Source organism: Physeter macrocephalus, chromosome 11 (genome assembly GCF_002837175.3).
Source record: "Physeter macrocephalus isolate SW-GA chromosome 11, ASM283717v5, whole genome shotgun sequence".
NCBI lineage: Eukaryota > Metazoa > Chordata > Mammalia > Artiodactyla > Physeteridae > Physeter > Physeter macrocephalus.
This window is the reverse complement of record NC_041224.1, coordinates 1,257,827-1,276,535: the sequence shown is the minus strand read 5'-3', so window position 1 is coordinate 1,276,535 and position 18,709 is coordinate 1,257,827. Positions and strand designations below refer to the sequence as shown.

Genomic DNA, 18,709 nt, shown 5'->3' with positions numbered 1-18,709 from the left:
GAAGGCAAATTTCAGAATGCTATGGATCATCATATAGTTTTAATCACTGGAGTCCAATTTAACAGTGCCTGAAGGACCATCTTTAAATAACAGAAATTAACCCTATTCATGAACAGTTTAAATTGCCGATAAAAATATACAGAAATGAGGATAAAGTTGGAACAACGGGGTGAGGTATATTTGCAGTCAGCAGGGGGCATCTTCATCTAGTGATTATTCAATGTTAACTGCGCATGTATCTGTTTTATAGAAATCAGATAATGCATATGCTTGATATATTTCTATTAAATGTAAACATACTACTATAAATTCACATTTTTTTTTTCTGAAATCCACACTTTGTTCTGGAAGTTGCCACTTATGAAAAGACAACGCACTGATGACGGTTGTTCCTTGATCAACAGGACGTTAACGTGAGGAACACTCACTAGCTTTCTCAAAACACAGGGCAGACTTACCTGTGGTCAATAGTTGATCATTTTTCGAAGGGCGTCATAGCACTTCCATTTGTCTGGGATGTAGAACGGCTCAAAAATGTGAGGGAACGGCGTGTCGTACCCACATACCCTCGATATAGGAGCCTCCAGGTTCAGGAAACATTCTTCCTGCAGAGAAGAATCCAGATGGTTAACTTCAAAAATATTTTATTCACAGAAATGAAACATTTCACTTTCAAATACAACGGCATCCAAAGGCATTATAATTTTTTCACATTATAATAATATTATAATGTGAAAAAAGCAGGTAACAAATAGCATGTTTGGCCTGATCCGAGTTTTACTCAAGATATGTTTTCATATATGTATATGCATTTTATGCCTACGTACATATCTGTTGCTTAAGACAAAGTGGAATTATACCAAACAGGCTGTTCTACAAATATAGATGTAAGGTAGGACAAAATCATGACAAATGTTCACAGTAAACTCTGCAGCTTGAAATTAGTGACAGTGTATGTTTTCTCTTGTTTCTTGAATTTTTCACATTTTATATAGGAGAAACATGTATTACTTTCACAATAAATATTTATATAATTACTCCATGCAACCAGACTGAACTACCAGTTACTTGCCTATGCTCAGGTCTCTCTCACAGCCAGGTTTTGCAGACACTGACAGTCCCCTGGCTACTCACACCCCAAGCCCACTACCGCTATTTGCCCAACTGATGTGCGAACATCTCTCAGCTATCACCTTGGGAGTCACCTCCACCGGGAAGCCTTCCTTGACAGCACCTCCCCAACTCTGCACTACTGATGAGGGAGAGGCTTCCGTCCTGAACTCCCACAGCACTGAACTCAGCACAATCCACTGTTTTTGCCCAATTATCTATCTTCCCTGAGAGACTATGAACTTCAGGAGGCTAGAGATCTGGTTCAAAAAAATGTAAGATCCCTAAGAATATATACATATGTATAACTGAATCACTTTGCTGTAACCTGAAACTAACACTACATGGTAAATCAACTGTACTTCAATAAAAAATCAATTAATTAATTTAAAAAAAAAGTTAAGATCCTGACCACAGGAGACCCTGTAGAAAGTTATCTTCAGGAAAAAAAAAAAAATGTTATTCAAGTGACAAATTCATATTTGAAAATAAAATTTTTAGAGAGTTAAAAGAAATCTAAAAAGAGATATGTGATTAAATTATTCTTAGGAAAATGATATTACCGTTCACAGCTATTACCTGAAATCACATCTTTGAGTTTACACATCCACTTTCTCCATTGCTTTGTGTCACAAATGCTTTGGAAAGGTCCACATTTTCTTACATATTCTACTAACTGTATTTTTACATTTCATTTGAGCAGAAATTTTTAAAGGAATGCTGATGCTCAGCCCCTATCTTCTGTATATATTTCTCCCAGTGACAAGTGTATCAGGGCAGAAAGGGCCTGGGAATAGAACAGTCAGCTCCAAAGGGAAGCAGCTGGCCATTTACACACTCTCCCTGCGCCCAAAATAACTACTGCGACTTACAGTGTCAAACACCAAATAGTGCTGGTTTTCCCAGCAACAGGAAATCTTCATCAATAACTTGAGAACCTTGCAGACATAAGGTTTAAAGAGTCACCTAAGAAATTCCACTACTAATAAGCTCCAAAGAGATGACAGATTGGGTAGACTGTTTCTTGATTGAAACAAGTTCTTTTAAAGGGATTTAAATTGTCGATTTGGGATTAACTCAGTTTATTACTTTAGTTGACACGAGCTGTTTTTCCGCCTCCCCTGAATACTGCATTCTTCATACACAAACCCTCCACGGGCACTGCAAAATACAGAAAAGCCAGGGGAAAATATTTCCCTTAAATACCTTTGATTTTACACCTGTTATAAAATATTACTCTTTCAAACTAGTTCCCTGGAAAGCTGGCCTACGACAAAATGATGTTTCACTGTTTGTGAAAATCACTCCTTTTAGCAGAATGACCAACATCACCAAACTAAAATTTATTTTTAAACAGCTGTGCTTCTAATTTCTCAAGAATGTGAGAATCACTCTACAGGAGTACATCTACACGTTTGTAAGAGCATAGAAAAAGGTCTGTGAGTTCACACTTGAACTGTCAACAGAGGCCACCCTTGGAGGCTGGGAGTGACAAGGAAGTGACAAAGGACTCTACCTGTACCTTATAGGTATTGTTGGAGCTTTTATGACACGGTATTGCTTTTGTAATTCATTGGCACTGATATAACGGTAACGAGTAAAAAGAAGAATCATCTTACGTGGATAAAAGTTCCTATTTCGTGTTAACACAAATTTGTGATTTTATATATAGCGTTTTCTTAATTTGGAAACAATTACTGTAAGGTATATGGAATTAAATTATTATAAATTACTATATATAAATATATAAAAAGTAATTATAAAAATCATGGAAGATAATTCAAGAATATATGATTCAGTTTTATAAGGATATACCCTAGCCTATGGAAACAGTATGATGTTTTAACGCTTTGCTATCTAAAGTATATTAAAGAGACATGTTATTCTTTCCATGGACTTGTGCTAGAACTTCTTTTAAAGCAACTGGAAATAAGATGTTTGGGTCAAGCAGCTGTACAGAGTTACTCCCCACTGAACTGGTTCACGTATGAATGATTTATGTGTGACTACATGTTTCTCTGGGCAACCATTAAAACTGGCATCCTTGTTCAAGCTCAGTTTTCTTCATATAGAAGCTGTACCTGACTACATGTTTCTCTGGGCAACCATTAAAACTGGCATCCTTGTTCAAGCTCAGTTTTCCTCATATAGAAGCTGTACCTACACACACACACACACACACACACACACACACACACACAGAAAAAGGAATATTTGAAACTCATTGGCAGCTTTATAGATCAATGTACCAGATTAATCCTGCACCAAGTATGTCTCTTCGTTATATACCACATTTTGACACCATAACTATAGCAACCATATGCCCTGAATTTTCGAAACAATCCAGATTCATCATATTCTTCTTTTCCATTGGTCACATAAGTACACTTCTATTTTTTAAACTGTGACGATTTTTGATTCAGAATTATTAATCTGCATAAAATTCAGAATAAATAGTTATCTAACCCACAGGGCTGTCATGAGGGTTGCAGGTAGCCTCCAGCACAGGGGCTAAGACGAGAAGTACCAGTTTCTGGTCTCTTCCTGGGGAGCTTGTATGTGGACGGGCTCAACCCCCACGGAACGACGACAGGTGGGACGGTGAGGTTACAAAGCGAATCACAGTGGAACATGTAACCAGGGGCAACAGAAGAGAACCCAGCCAGGTGCCAGGAGAAACTTCCTTCCAGCTATTCATGGTCCAAAGTTTCACCTTGGATCCAACGAGAAGAACTGAAAGTAAACCCTAAATCATTCAGGTAGTAACACCTACATATACTGTGCTTGTGGTATAAATACTCAGGTGCTTTGAGAAAAACAGATATTCCTTCCAAAAGACCCTTGCACAAAACTCTAATATAGGGTGTTTGAATTTACTTCTGAATATGTCTTTTTGTAAGTATGAGAATTTTCTTTCCAAAATATGTTAATAATAATAATAATAGTAACCCGTACTTATGATGTAGCAGGTGTGGTGATAAATGAGTTGTATTTTATCTCATTTAAACACTTTAACAAATCTGAGGTAGGCATTATATTCCATTTCACAGATGAAGAAACCAAGGTGAAGGAACTTGCCCAAGGTTGACAAGCTACATACAGAACCAAGTTAAGACTCAAACCTGACTACATTCATTCTGCAAATTTTGAAGCACAACTACTGAGAACAGCAATAACAAGAAAAAATTAAAATATGGGCTTCCCTGGTGGCACAGTGGTTGAGGGCCCGCCTGCCGATGCAGGGGACGCGGGTTCGTGGCCTGGTCCGGGAGGATCCCACGTGCCGCGGAGCGGCTGGGCCCGTGAGCCGTGGCCGCTGAGCCTGCGCGTCCGGAGCCTGTGCTCCGCAACGGGAGAGGCCACAACGGTGAGAGGCCCGCATAACGCAGAGAAAAAAAAATAATAATAAAAATAAAAATGAAATGGAAGGCAAGCTGGGATTAAGGTTTTACAACAAAGCCTCAAGAGGGTTAAATTCGGTCTAAGAAGCCTTTCCCATGTATATAAGGAAGGTATACGTTAAGACGTGAAAAAGCTGAAAGCACACACTTAAGCATGAAGGTAACACATAGAGCAATAAACAGATGGTCCTGGGTATCAGGAAACTCCTAGGCTATCCTAAATAATTTAAAGAAGCATAACTCAAATTGTTTATGTACTAGCCATCTGGGTTGCTATGCACGTTATAACCAGAAAAGGAAGCAAACAATGTGAAATAACAATTTCAAATAATAAAAATCATTGACCCAGGCAAAAGAAAAATTCTCTATTTGCCGATTTTCTGTAACAAAACCAAATAAATTTTTAAGTATCTTGGAGAAATTGCGGACGACAGAGATCCTGTAAATTTTCTAGCAGATGAAAATAAAAATTAATAAAAATTAATAAAATAGGATCCATGATTAAGACAAAATATTACTGACAGGCTTTAAAAATTCAGTGTACTTAATAGCAACTGAAGTTAGTAACATTGTATTGCAAATCTGCAAGCTGCTAAGAGAGTAGATCTTAACAGTCCTCATCACACAAAAAATTAAGTATTGCATTTATCCGTATGTTTTGGTGAATGTAACACAGGTTATATGTTATTACATGTGTATGTAAATGTATATAAGTTAGGGCTTTCATGGGATCGCTCAAGACGTCTCAACACTTAGCCTCATTTCCCCATGAAAGTTTTAAGGACGTCAGCCATAAATTCTCCTGTCACCGTGTCACAGGAGTCACATCACTGAAATCAGCCTCCAGCATTCCGCAGTGTGGCTATGGTCACTCTCAACAAATCTTTTTCTTGTTTTTATGGCAAGGCTGTATAATATAATTGATACAGCATGGAATTTGGAATTCTATCTGAAAGGAATCTTTGTTCTACTAGGATTTAACCTCTCCAAGGCTCTGTTTAGTCAACAGCAAAAGAGAAGTATTACAAATTCTGTCCTTGTGCCTTTTTTCACCTTCTGAGATGGCCCACGCTCTGGCTGTGGAGTGTGTTTCTCTCTAAATAAATCGACTTCTAACCCATCTGTCCTTGTGATATTCTATTGTTTTGTGACTCTGTTGTTACCTTGCCTTTTTGCATCTCTAGCTTGGGCAGCAGCCTATGAGAAGTACCTGCTTCCATGCCTGACATACCATAGTGCTCAATAATTGCAAGGGCTTTTTTTCTTCCAGTTTTACTGAGATGCAATTGACATACAGCACTGTATAAGTTTAAGGTGTACAGCATAAGGATTTGACTCACATGATAATCATGAAATGATTATCACCATAAGTTTAGTGAACATCTATCATCTCATAGAGATACAAAATTAACAAAATAGAAAAGAATTTTTCCTTGTGAAGAGAACTTTCATATATAACAAATAGCAGTGTTAATTATATTTATCATGTTGCACAGGGAATCCCTAGTACTATTTATTTTATAACTGGAAGTTTGTATATTTTGACCACCTTCATCCAATTCCCCCTCCCCCCAACCCCTGTCTCTGGTAACCACAAATCTGATCTCATTCTCTATGAGCTTGTAACTGGAAGTTTGTATATTTTGACCACCTTCATCCAATTCCCCCTCCCCCCAACCCCTGTCTCTGGTAACCACAAATCTGATCTCATTTTCTATGAGCTTGTTTGTTTGTTTGTTTTTGCAAGTATAATTGACCTAATAATTGCTAGGTCTTCGTTTTCCTCTTAAGATTTTTCAAGTTCTAATAAACACAAGGTATCTGAAATGATAGCCCAAATCATCATTGAAGACAAGATTCTGGTATATAGAACGTCAACACTGAGAAGTAATATCCATTGTAACACAGTGCCTGAGAGCTACCATTTATTGGACACTTACTGAGCCTTAAAAAAATGCAAGAAAATACCAAAACAAGTTTAAGAGCTGTATGAGGAAGGAGGGTGGAGACCACTGAAGTTACTGAAGGAGCCAGGCTGCATCCAGTGAAAGGCAGGATCTGGTGCTGCCCCCTGGTGAGGAGCAGAGAGCCTACACACTTACTGCCAGTTCCTGGGCCTAGAATGACAGGTTAATAAGTGTGGCCAGATCAGGAAGTCAGAAGCTCCAGAAATGGTTAAAAAAATCCACCCCACCCCACCCCCATTCCCCCGGAAAGAACTTAATTTCCAAGCATTGCTACTATAGAAAAGTAGCCTGTCAGCCAGTTACAGGAAGGTTCCAAGTAAAAGAGCCCAACAGATAACTGAATATAATCGAGGCACACACACTTCAAAAAAGTCAAGAATAAAGCCCATAAAATATCATTTGATTTATTTTTAAAGCAGTCGTTTGCTTTTTGTTTTTTAATTCAAGGCAATTTCAAACTCGGGTTTCTTTCTAAGAACAATTTTGGAATAATTTATTTTCAGTCCTTCTAATGACACAAAGTTGGATACAGCCCATTGCTTAAGACTACATAGCATCTCGAGTTGGAAAATTGGGACGTTTAAAGTGAGATAAGGAAATTTAGGTCTTTCATATGTGCTCCTACTTTCTTATAGTTGATACAGGATGATGAATCCCTTTCACTTTCCTGAAAAACTATTCAACTAATTTTCCTAAACATTTAATGGAAAGTCAGAAATGCAGGTCTCACTGCAATGAGAAACACATCAAAGTCAAAATACATTGCATATAGGGTTATCTGATAAATCCAGATTTTATGTTCCTTCTTGGAACAACGAGAAACACCAGTCCACAACTTAATTTCAAAGTAATAACTCAGAAAACTGATTTTTAAATTACTTGGCAAACAAGAGGTCCGGGTTATATCACATAATAATTATTACGCCACCGTGTTGCATTTAAACTAGGAGAGTACGTTCTGTTTCTAAGAGGGCGTTGGGAGTGAGGGTAAATTAAACTATAAACGTAACAAGCACTGAACAAGACACATAGGTCATAGAGCTATCATTTCTTGCCCAGGAAAAACATTAAGAAATAGCTTTCAGTGATTTGTGAAGTTTTAAACCTAAATTCCAATACCATTTAGTCCTTGTTAGTTATTGTTTAACAATAAACAACAGGTTTTGCTTCTAAATGCAATTCTTTTCTGGGGATCATAGTGAGCAGAGCAAGAGTTAAACCAAAATATTATGAGAAAAACTAAATTAATATACCGAAATGATGCATGTTTGATAGCTTTAAAGTCCATGAACGCAGAGACTTACATTTTGATTTTAAGTTGATTGGTCCTAGTTATTTACCTAAGGTTAAACATCACCCGGTTTCCAAATATTATCAGAGAAAATTTGTTTTAAATCTACCATGAACGCTTGCCCACGGCCAAAACATGTTTCAGCAGATGAGGAAAAAATGATGCTGGTGTCTTGAATGACAAATGAGTCACAGAAACCTGTGAAGGTACTGTGCCAGCAACTCCAAATTAATTTCATTGCTGAATTAAATAAATACAACCTTACTAATGTAAAATAAAATGTTTCATTTAAGCTAACAGTTTAAACAGAATGTATCGTGTTTTTAAAACAGAGCTTAAAATATACATTTTACTTCTGCACCAATTTTGTATACAGCACAGACCTATGAAATTTATTCTTCAGACAGCAGAGTCCTTAATCTATCTCCAAACTAACAGGATGCTTCCCCCATCATTACAGCTATGTTTATTTTATTTTTCTAACACCGTGCACATGGGATGCAAACACTTGCTGATATGAGGGCTCTCACTTTTAAGACACAGTTGAAACAATATAACTAAATAAGACAGTATATGAATAATATAATTTCATTCAGATTTGTATAGCACCTAAAACATTATAGTCAATCCCAATTATTTCAGCAAAGCTTTCATTTATAATCATAATCTTGACTAAATTAAAAGCTAAGATCTCTATTACTTAACTTCACTAGAATATCTTCAATGTCTGCTGACTTAAAAAAAAAAAAAGTCCAATTCTTCCTCTTTAATGCAAATTACTGGCAATTTTGTACAATTTTTGTTCTCCAAGATTTCTTTCAGCTAGTTAAAGAATGGAACTGAATTCTCAGCTAGGATAGGCATTTAAATTCAAACTCCATTTTTAAAATGGAAGCCTCTTTTCTGAAGTTAGACAGAAATATTATTTCTGATCTAAATGGGTTTCCCCGGACACAGTCTAGCTACCTAACACAAAGTTGCAGAATGATATTAAAATATACATAGAAATGATTCATGGTTCAAATTCAACAGCTGTGTCAGAATATACAAAATCTTAATATAAAATTATCTATGAATCTCTATACATTAATTCTACGTTACTGTAGAAACTGAGGTAGAACAAATTTTAAAATCAAAATTTAACATTAAAGTCAATAATTTATTAAATAAACAAATTTCACTATTTTAAAATCAGAAATAAGTGAAAGCAAGTGACAACTTCTTTCTACAATTTATAATCTTATCAGAAATCACTTTTTAAAAAAGTACATAGTGCTCATTTTGGCCCAGGGACTGTACTAAATATTTTACAAATATTAACTCATTTTAATTTTTCATGAACATTAAATTAGCAATCACAAAGTTAAAACTAGCACCCCATCCAAACCACTTTGGTTTGGTTCTGTTTTCAAACTTTCCCCCAGATACAGTCTTGGGCTATGACCTGAAGCAGCCTCACCATTTTCAACCGAAAGCTAAAAAAAAAAATCATTTCTTCATTAAATCTTCCTATAACACATCCTGTTGATTTGCTGCTATCAGTCTCCAAAGATATTCTGAGGTTTAAAAAGTTAAAAGTCTAAATTCCTTTGAGATACACTGTGTGCAAATTTGGACATTTAATATGTACTGTGGCTACAATGCTTTTGTTAAACCACTTCACATTCAATAGAGGGAAAAAAAAAGGCAACGCTCTCAAATTTCTACAGATGCCGAAGCTGTTCAAATTTTATAGTTCAAAATTCTTTCTATAGAAGAAAGCATCCACACGGCAGCAAAGTTTGAGAGTGGAATTTCCCTAGAATGTGAATGCATAATGATAAACATAACCAACTAGCAGCACTGGGTCGTCTCATGAACAAATCGCTCTCTGTAAGGTAGGATTTTTGCTTTGCTTGGCACTAGGAAATTTAAAATGCTCCTGTAAAGCAACTTTTGATGATCCTACAAAGCATTCGATTTTTCTGCTTGTTCTGCAACAAAATTCTTTGCATAGTATTCTCGCAACACCAAATGGTGCTCAGAAGGCAGAAATCAATGCTAGCTAAAGCGACCTGATGATTCCTTTGTTTCATGGAGTAGAAAATATACTCTTTTAGAGTCTGAGGGATTGAACCTGCACTCAGAAAACTTCTAGTAGGATTTGCCACTGTCCCAATTTTGCAACCTAGTTTTTAAGTTTCAAGACTAATTATAAAACGAAACTACTGGAATAGAGTGATTTCCCCCATCTGGCACCATCTTTCTAAAAATTAGGTTAAGAAGCTGGATAAAAAGGAAAAAAAAAAAAAAAAAAAGAGGGCTAAAATATTTGCTATTTTACAAATGATACTCTTTTGTTACAGTATAATGGGTTTTTCTTTACTGTTTTCTCTTACTCTTTAAATATGTTAAATTTCTAGTTTATGTTTAAAAGAATGCTAAAACAACTTTCTAAATGTAAAAAAATCAAGGAAAAGGGAAAAATCAACTTTATCTTCATAATGCCAAAAGAGATGTGTCAATGTTTTTACTGAAATTAAGCATACTTTTTTTTTTTAAGTTAATCTTGGGTGTCATAGCAACACAGCCTTGAAGCTTGGTTTGGCTGAATGAATAAATCAGACCAAGTTATTTTTCAGCAGTTTAATTCTGTTCACCAGATCACTGCAATTTTAATAAGAAAAGCACAGAAATAAATGTTTTAGGCTATAGGGAGGTTTATTCCCAAACTTGTTAAGTAGATCCCAGTAGTAGTAACATTCTCAAAATTTAATAATTGAACAAATTAACAAAGCAAACAAGCTTCAGGCAGGAATCTCTGACTGAGTAAAGAAAAGGCCTATAAGAGCTCTCATGATTTATTTGCAGATAACTTTTGCTAATATGATGGGTTTAACCTATTCCTTAAAACAAATCTAGCCATTGTAATTATGGTCTGCATCCAATAAAAATATAATACAGAATCCAAAATATATTTTCTTCTTTACTGTATTTACATATGTATGCTTCGACCTTTACAGTTGGTTAATATTTCTTGCAAAGAAGCTTTTCAGGTTGAATGTCTATACATTTGCATACACACATTTTCATGCTGAAACTTCAAGAATCCAGAGATATTTGAGAATTAGGGGGATAATGCAAGTCCCCTTTTCTACGTCCAACTTTGTATAAATTGGAGGCCGATGAGATGAACCCAATTCTGCACATATTCTCACAAAGTCTGTATTGTATGCTCAGTGTGGACAAATTTCTAATGAGCCTGATTAAACCATAGATACACTAATGAAGGCATAGTTAGTAACTGAGACCTGGTTCTGGTTACTTTTATAGTTAAGTGCAAAAATTTAATATTAGAAATGCCCAGAGATACTGTTCATTAGTACATTTTGATGAACTACATTTATATAGTTTCTATAAATAGGTGATGCTCACATATTTTATTTGAATGGACCAGAGCATGTACTTACTATTTTTTATCTCCTTACTTGGAGCTGAACTATATTAAAATTTAATCAGGTCCCTCAATTAGGCACCAGGCTAAGACACATAGCACTGATTCCCCCCAAAGAGATCACATGAGATTCCCTATTTGTCATATCTCACAGATAACGATATGCACAAGCACACATGGACACAGAAAAATAATTTTGTCTTTAAGCAACGCGTGATGAATATCCTAAGAAGCAACGCGGAAGCTACAGGAAAAAAAATGTGTTTGTCCTTACGCCTACAGGTTCAGGAAAAGGAGTGTGTACATGTAGACAGAGAACAGAAAAGCCAGAGATTCACTAAATAGTAACCAAGAGATGTTCGTTCTTCTTTAATAATAAACAAGTATAATTATGTGTATCATCTCACTTAATCCTTTCAACTAGCCTAGGTGGTGGCAGCAAGTGAGGTGCCAAGGCTGATGAAGGTTAAATGAGGTGACCGAGGTCACACAGGTACATGCAGCCCTGGCGGTATTTGAACCAGCTGGCCTGGTTACCCTTGAGAGTGCTGCAAGACTTTAAAAGTGGGCAAAAGAGTCCTGCTTGGATACAAGGTAAAATTTGTATCCTGGGCTACCATTATACCTGGGAAAGAGAAACTGGTGAAATTGTCTGCTCGCTTTATGTCAATTCCAATCAAGATTTTTTTTTTTTCGATTTTAATAAAAAGCTTAGCAGTTTAGTGCCTTGGAGGGGGCGGGGAGGAATAGATGGGTCTGTTTAATTAGAGTTACAGGAGGTTAAGCTCGGATGGATATGTTTTGCATCTTTTATGTACTCACTGGGGAGACACGGAGGGGAAGGTGTAGGAGACAAGATTGGAACTTGTTTCTAGTTAATTACCAGCAACTTGCTTGAGTGCAGAACAGGAGCTGCCACTTTGGGGTTCTGAGGCTGATCCTGAATTTTCAGGAAAAACTGTATGTTCAATCTATGGTAGGCTGTACCATAGGCTGTTTAAAGTTTCTTCTTCTAAAAGTTAAAAAAAAAAAAAATCATTCAAGTGCTTCACCAGGAAATTAAATTTGCTTGCTTTCATTTATTTCCCTATCGCTGATAACATCTAGATGAACTTAGGTGGCTAAGTCATTTGATAAAAAATGTGACGGCTTTTTGATAGATTAGAAAAATCGTTTCAATACACATAGGTTACAGGTTGTATCCTAGCCTTAACTTAAATTGGAATACGAAATGCAATCCTCTCCGCACAGTAAATATTTTATGGCTCTTCTCCACGATTAAGTCACTTTGCAGAATCCAAAGTGCAGAAGAAAATTTCTGGAGCATTTAAAGAAATGCCTTTTGGGAAGAAAATTAAGTTCTTTTCCTGCAATGAAAACAACAGACAATACATCGCAATGCAGTTCACCTTAAAGTTAAAATATAAATTTAAGTGTGGTATGAGGTCTGCCAACTTCAATTAGTGGTTACTGGCACAGCCTGCCCAGCTGGCCCTGGGGTGTCTATTAAACAGCCATGAGCTCTCACTATAGGTGTAAAGCTCGTTGCCCACACACACATGCCATCAAGTGGACTTGGCCGTGTGCAGAGGAGTCCATTCCTGTGCCTGGAAGCAGAGAGGTCCCGGTGGTCTGAGACAAGCATTTCGGTCATCCCTGGGAAAGTATCACTTTGACAGCTGGATTAAAAAATGATTTATGTAGAGAATATATCTGGGTTACGAGGCATTAGAATTTCACCTTTTTCAATTTCCAGCCCCCTCAATAAGCGTGCTTCTATTTGACCTAACCAATCACCAACCCACAAGGATTTTCCTTAGGTTTCCTCAAATGCTAACGATGTAGCAAATCTAATTAAGTTCATACGATTCACTTCGGCAGTAGGTATTTCAGTGACTCCAGAATTGCCAAAAGGAAATCTGAAGCGTCTATTCTCTCTCCAAAACAATCATGCCGCGTGCCAAAGTGATAACCATCCAACACAGCCGCAGAGCAAACGTCGTGGGGTTTTGGTCCTGTAAATACAGTGTTCACACATCAATCTGCCCTGCGAGCAATTCTGGAGGCAGACCCACCGACGGCCGGTTTCTGTTACTGTTATATGAGGATTAGATGAGAGTATTAAGTCACTTGTTTCACTCAGCACAGCCTGATCAGATTTCTACATGCTATGAGTTTCCTCCACCTAAGAACACTCACTGAATGCCCCAAATATTGACAAAAACGTTCAATCAGCATCTTGTTGAAATGGCTTTCAAGCTCTGTAGCTCACGGGAAAAAAGAGTAAAGGTGGCTTTTGGGTGTTTGAGAGCCTGTTTAGGGAATAACAAACATGCAATAGATTGAACCTCATTCCTGAAGAATGAGTGCAAAACATATGTGCAAAACAAAAGAAGCAAAAAACAAAGTCATCCATAGTCACAAGCAGTTTACCATTTGATGTGTCCTTCTAGGTCTCATTTGTGTATGTACACAACTAATAAATGCTTTGCTTTTCATTACAGTAAGTGTGCAACACGAACCTACGGACACATGTGAGCTACAGAAATTCAACTCTTTTTATTTCAGTAATTCGATTTCCATGAAAGGAAATTCTTTTCAGAGGGGCTCTCCAAACTGGGTGGGTTGCCGGATGCTTAAGGCCATGACCACATTCCCTCCAGAGGCTGTTAGGTTGCTATGGCAACTACCCTTCCCCTATCAATAAGCAACAGCTCTGAACCCTACTACTCTGAAAAACAAACAAACAAACAAAAAAAACGGTTTCCTTTTCTGTGGTGATAACAACAGGAACGAGTTTCAAGACTGAAATGACCACTGTTTGTGCAAAACAAATATCTTTGCTGACTGAATTATTTCCCTAGAATGCAGCTCTGTAAATAAATGCAAAAAATAGTGAAATCAGCCATTGTACTCCAGTTCAGTTTCAAAACACAGTAAAATCGGTGGCATAAGTAATCTAAGGATGTTACAGCTGGAACACGTTATAGTGTGGGGGTCCAGGCAGAAGAAGAAAGTCAGGTTTCCAGAGAGCAAATAACATGTTGAAACCAAAACTGACAGCAAGAATACAACAGAGGCTTCCATGCAGCTCTTGGAAGTTTCTTAAAAGAAGCACATATTTCAATAGTTCTGTTTCTTATCTGTGGTTGTCTCCAGATACGTAATTATCGCTGTGCAAGGTAATGCATATATTGATTACATTTATTAAGTTACATACATCTCCCTCCTATTTAAGGAGGTAAGAAGTTGTCTTCAATGGCTCAGACACCAATAGCTAAATCTTTAAGATGTGTCTCATTTTATGTTGGGAAAACCACCACTGAAAAGTATCCTGTACACTGGTTTTCACAGCCCACGGTATTAGAGGTACAATGCCTGACACAGAGTAGGCATCTGTAAATATCTGCCAATGCAACCATTCCAGTTTTTACTTCTATTCTGTTTCACTCTGCGGTGTCAAGGAGCTTAGTCACTGATGAGGCATAAAAAATCAACAAGACAGGAAGTGGGGTGCAGAGATTTTTACTCCTTGGCGATTAAAACTGAACCCTCTTACTCATGTACCAGACCCCACACTGCTGCCATTGTGATGAGGTCCCTCCCCTGGTTAGAAGCTTTTCCTGGCTCCCCTGAACTTATATTTTATCACCATTTCCCTCCCAGCCCAGTAGAGACACACACAGGCCCACCTCCATTCCAAAACTTACTATTTTTTTTTTTTTTCCCTTTTGGCTGCGCTGGGCAGCATAAAGGATGTGGGATCTTAGTTCCCGGCCCAGGGATGGAACTCATGCCCCCTGCAGTGGAAGTGCAGAGTCCTAGCCACCGGACACTAGGGAAGTCCCCAAACTTACTATTTTATAACACCACCTTCACACAAACCTCTCTCGTCGAAAACGCTCTGATTTTTCTACCCCCTGCTATCTTCACATAGATCACTTTTTTAAAAATTAATTTTTATTGGAGTATAGTTGCTTTACAATGTAGTGTTAGTTTCTATTGTACATATACCCAGAGAAAGCCATAATTCAAAAAGACATGCACCCCCAATGTTCACAGCAACACTATTTACAATAGCCAGGACATGGAAGCAACCTAAATGTCCATCAACAGAGGAATGGATAAAGAAGATACGGTACAGATATACAACGCAATATTACTCAGCCATAAAAAGGAATAAAACTGGGTCAGTTGTAGAGACGTGGATGGACCTAGAGACTGTCATACAGGGTGAAGTAAGTCAGAAAGAGAAAAACAAATATTGTATATTAACATATGTATGTGGAATCTAGAAAAATGGTATAGATGATCTTATTTGCAAAGATCACTTTTCAAATTCCGCTCAAGTACCCATTTCCAAGAAGCCTTTGGGACCTAGAGATTGTCATGAGTGAAGTAAGTCAAACAGAGAAAAACAAATATCATATGGTATCGCTTATATGTGGAATCTAAAAAAAGGCTACAAATGAACTTATCTACAAAAGAGAAATAGAGTTACAGATGTAGAAAATAAACTTATGGTTACTAGGGGGAAGGGGGGGAGGGATAAACTGGGAGACTGGGATTGACACACACACTACTATATACAAAACAGATAACTGATAAGGACCCACCGTATGGCACAGGGAACTCAATACTCTGTAATGGTCTATATGGGAAAAGAACCTAAAGAGTGGCTATATGTACATGTATAACTGATTCACTTTGCTGTATGCCTGAAACTAATACAACATTGTAAATCAACTATATTCCAACAAAAATTTTAAAAATTCATGTATTCCATCATTCATCAATCAAATATTTCAGAGCCCAGTGTGTCCCCACCTCCAGAGAGTTTTATATTCCAGTGGGAGAAACAGGTATGAGGAAGTGTTAGAAAGGGAGCAGGCAGAGGTCTGTGATAGACAGTACGTTTTATGTGCTCAGGGAGGGGTTCCCTAAGGAGGCAGCATCTGAAAACCATGAGGGACCAGGAGCATCTCTGGCAGGTCACACAACAAGCATGGAGGCAGGAAAGAGCTCGTGTGACCAAAAGACGGAGAGAAGACCAGTGGGCCCACAGCATGGCGGTGGGGGGGGGGGTACACACCCAAAGAGGGACAACAGAGCAACGAGGAGGGAAGGGGGCACCAGATGGCCAATAGACCAGCCCTGGCAGGAAGACAGGGACAGAGGGTTCTGATATTTTACGTATATGTAGCCTTCAGAGAACATACAAGAGTAGCCATGTAGAGTTATAAGATCCTCCAGGTAAACTCAGGGCTCATTTACAGGAAATCAGAAATAGCATTAGAGATGAATGTTAGAGTTGCTGATAATCTGAGTGAGACACAAAACACTACAGGGATGGGGGCAGTGATTCACAGTACACAAAAGGAACAGATCACTTTTTGTGTGTAATTTGGAGGAAGCTGCCGTTTCATTTGGTAGGAAAACTTTTTAAGGGTCCACACAGAAATGCCCACTTCTGAGGAAGCTAGGAAAATAAAAAGAGGAGATTTTAGAACTGCAAATATTTTACTGGAGTTTGTGGCTAAACGGAACCCTGTCTTGGCTAGGATTCAAATGTCTTTTCTAGTCACACATTTATTACCATATCCAGTGTCTTAATGACAATATCAATTTCCCATTTATTCACACTACTGATTTCCTCTCCCTATCTCGTATCTCTATATCTCTCTCAGTGGCTTTTTATGATTATGTACTGTAAAGAAAAAGGCTCCAAATTGAGTAACCTAGCAACGTGTACAGAGATCATATTTTAGACACAGTATCTACTGTTCCTTTGGCGAGAGAAGTAGGAATCCACTGCAGATAGAAACAGACTTTCATACACTTTATCTGGGGGCAGTAGAGAGAAACCTTTCCCCCTCATTCATGTCCCCCCTGGATTTTCTGTCTCCAAAGCTGATTACAATATAGCAAATTCTGAGCTAGCCCCATAATAATTTTGCTAACTAGCAGTTTGTGGTGACTGTGAGACAATCTAAAAATGAAGGCAAAATATAACTAGAAAGTTTTCTGGGTATCCAATTAGCCAATGTTTAGAAGGGTATATTTGCTTTTCCTTAACATTTATTTTAATTGAGTGTTTAAAAATTCTATTATTTGGAATCTCTTAGAAAGTTTAAGTAAATTCTAATTAGCTATCTTTTTGTGTTGTGAAGAAAATGTTTTCCAATGACAAAACATCATGACTTCTTTGGGCTTTAGACTAATACTGTTCTAAAGAGTAGAAGACTTGGGTCCTTGTCCTGAATCTGGTACCAACTAGGTAAGTGGCAAGCCAGTGTGGCTCTAGCTTTTCTCCTCCATCATTCACACTGTGGGTAGACATTGATCAGCAAGAAGATAAAGGAAATCAAACTCCAGTTGCTGAAAGAACAAATGCCTTTCTTGAATCTTTTTAATAGAAATCATCCTAGCATGCAATGTCTGGCACATGGCAGGTACGCACTAATTAGAGGTTCACCTGAAAAATTCTAGTTTTCACTTATCTTCACATCTCTCCAGCTGGAGAAAGGCAAGGGTTTCAGAGCTGTTAGCCCTTCAATACTGATAACAGAGACAGCAGATTTTGAGGAAAAATGACTTCACCCTAAATTCTTGACAAAGCTTAGACTCAGCTGATTGTCTCCGATGACAATTTTGACACTTAAATGGCAAAAAGCGACAATAAAATATAGATGGCCACACAGCCAAAACAGAAACAAAGAAGACAAAAGAAACCCCTAGGACTTTATGAAGTTACAAAATGTTTTTGTTTAAGGTATTATTCTGAATAAATACTGAAAGGAGCTAGCTTCACAGTAACAAGATCAAAAAGCACAGGAGTGCTGGCCATACTGGTGAAAATAATCTTATCACCATAAACAAAATGGGTGAGGAAAGACTTCCCCAGAGGGAAGCGGAGGAATTTCTTGAATAAGGAGTGCAGAGAAGGGGGGGAAACACTATTCCTTTTGTAATAAAACCCCAGAAAGTTTGACAAAATGTTCTTTAAGGATGAAATGCAAAAAACAGTTCCCTGGGTTAAAAGGTAGGAGCCATCCAGAACCTCTAGAAAATGGTAAAAATGTTACAGATTTAGTAAATGTAGGCACAGGACAGGCTAGAAGCAAATATCTGCAAAGCACAATATCTGACAGAGGTCCTACGTCACAGGATATGTAAGCAACACTCAAAACTCAACAGTAAAAAAGAAATGATCCAATTAGAAAGTGGGCAAGAGACAGGAACAGCAGACATTTCATTAAAGAGGCAGACAGATAAATAAGTACATTAAAAGATGTTCAACGTATTCGCTATTGGGGAAATGAAAATTATAACCACAATGATATATCACTACACACCTATTTGAACAGAAAAATAAAGACAGTGATAACGCCAAACACTAATGAGGATGTGGAGCTCTCGAATACACAGGTAGTGGGAATATAAAATGGTACAGCCACTCTGGAAGACAGTTTGGCAGTTTCTTATGAAACTAAACTTACCATCTGAC

The 18,709-nt window shown here is 37.5% G+C and overlaps 1 protein-coding gene across 3 annotated transcripts in view; it reads right to left on the bottom strand.

The window, feature by feature from the left end:
- Positions 1-458: 458 nt before the first annotated feature.
- Positions 459-18,709, bottom strand: part of BCKDHB (branched chain keto acid dehydrogenase E1 subunit beta) — a 250,090-nt gene continuing 231,839 nt past the window's right edge. For all 3 annotated transcript variants that reach the window (XM_028495377.2, XM_028495379.2, XM_055087679.1), the window contains one exon: positions 459-605. In XM_028495377.2, coding sequence (XP_028351178.1) covers positions 465-605 — 141 coding nt within the window. In that variant the 3' untranslated portion in view covers positions 459-464. The remainder of the gene's footprint in view (positions 606-18,709) is intronic.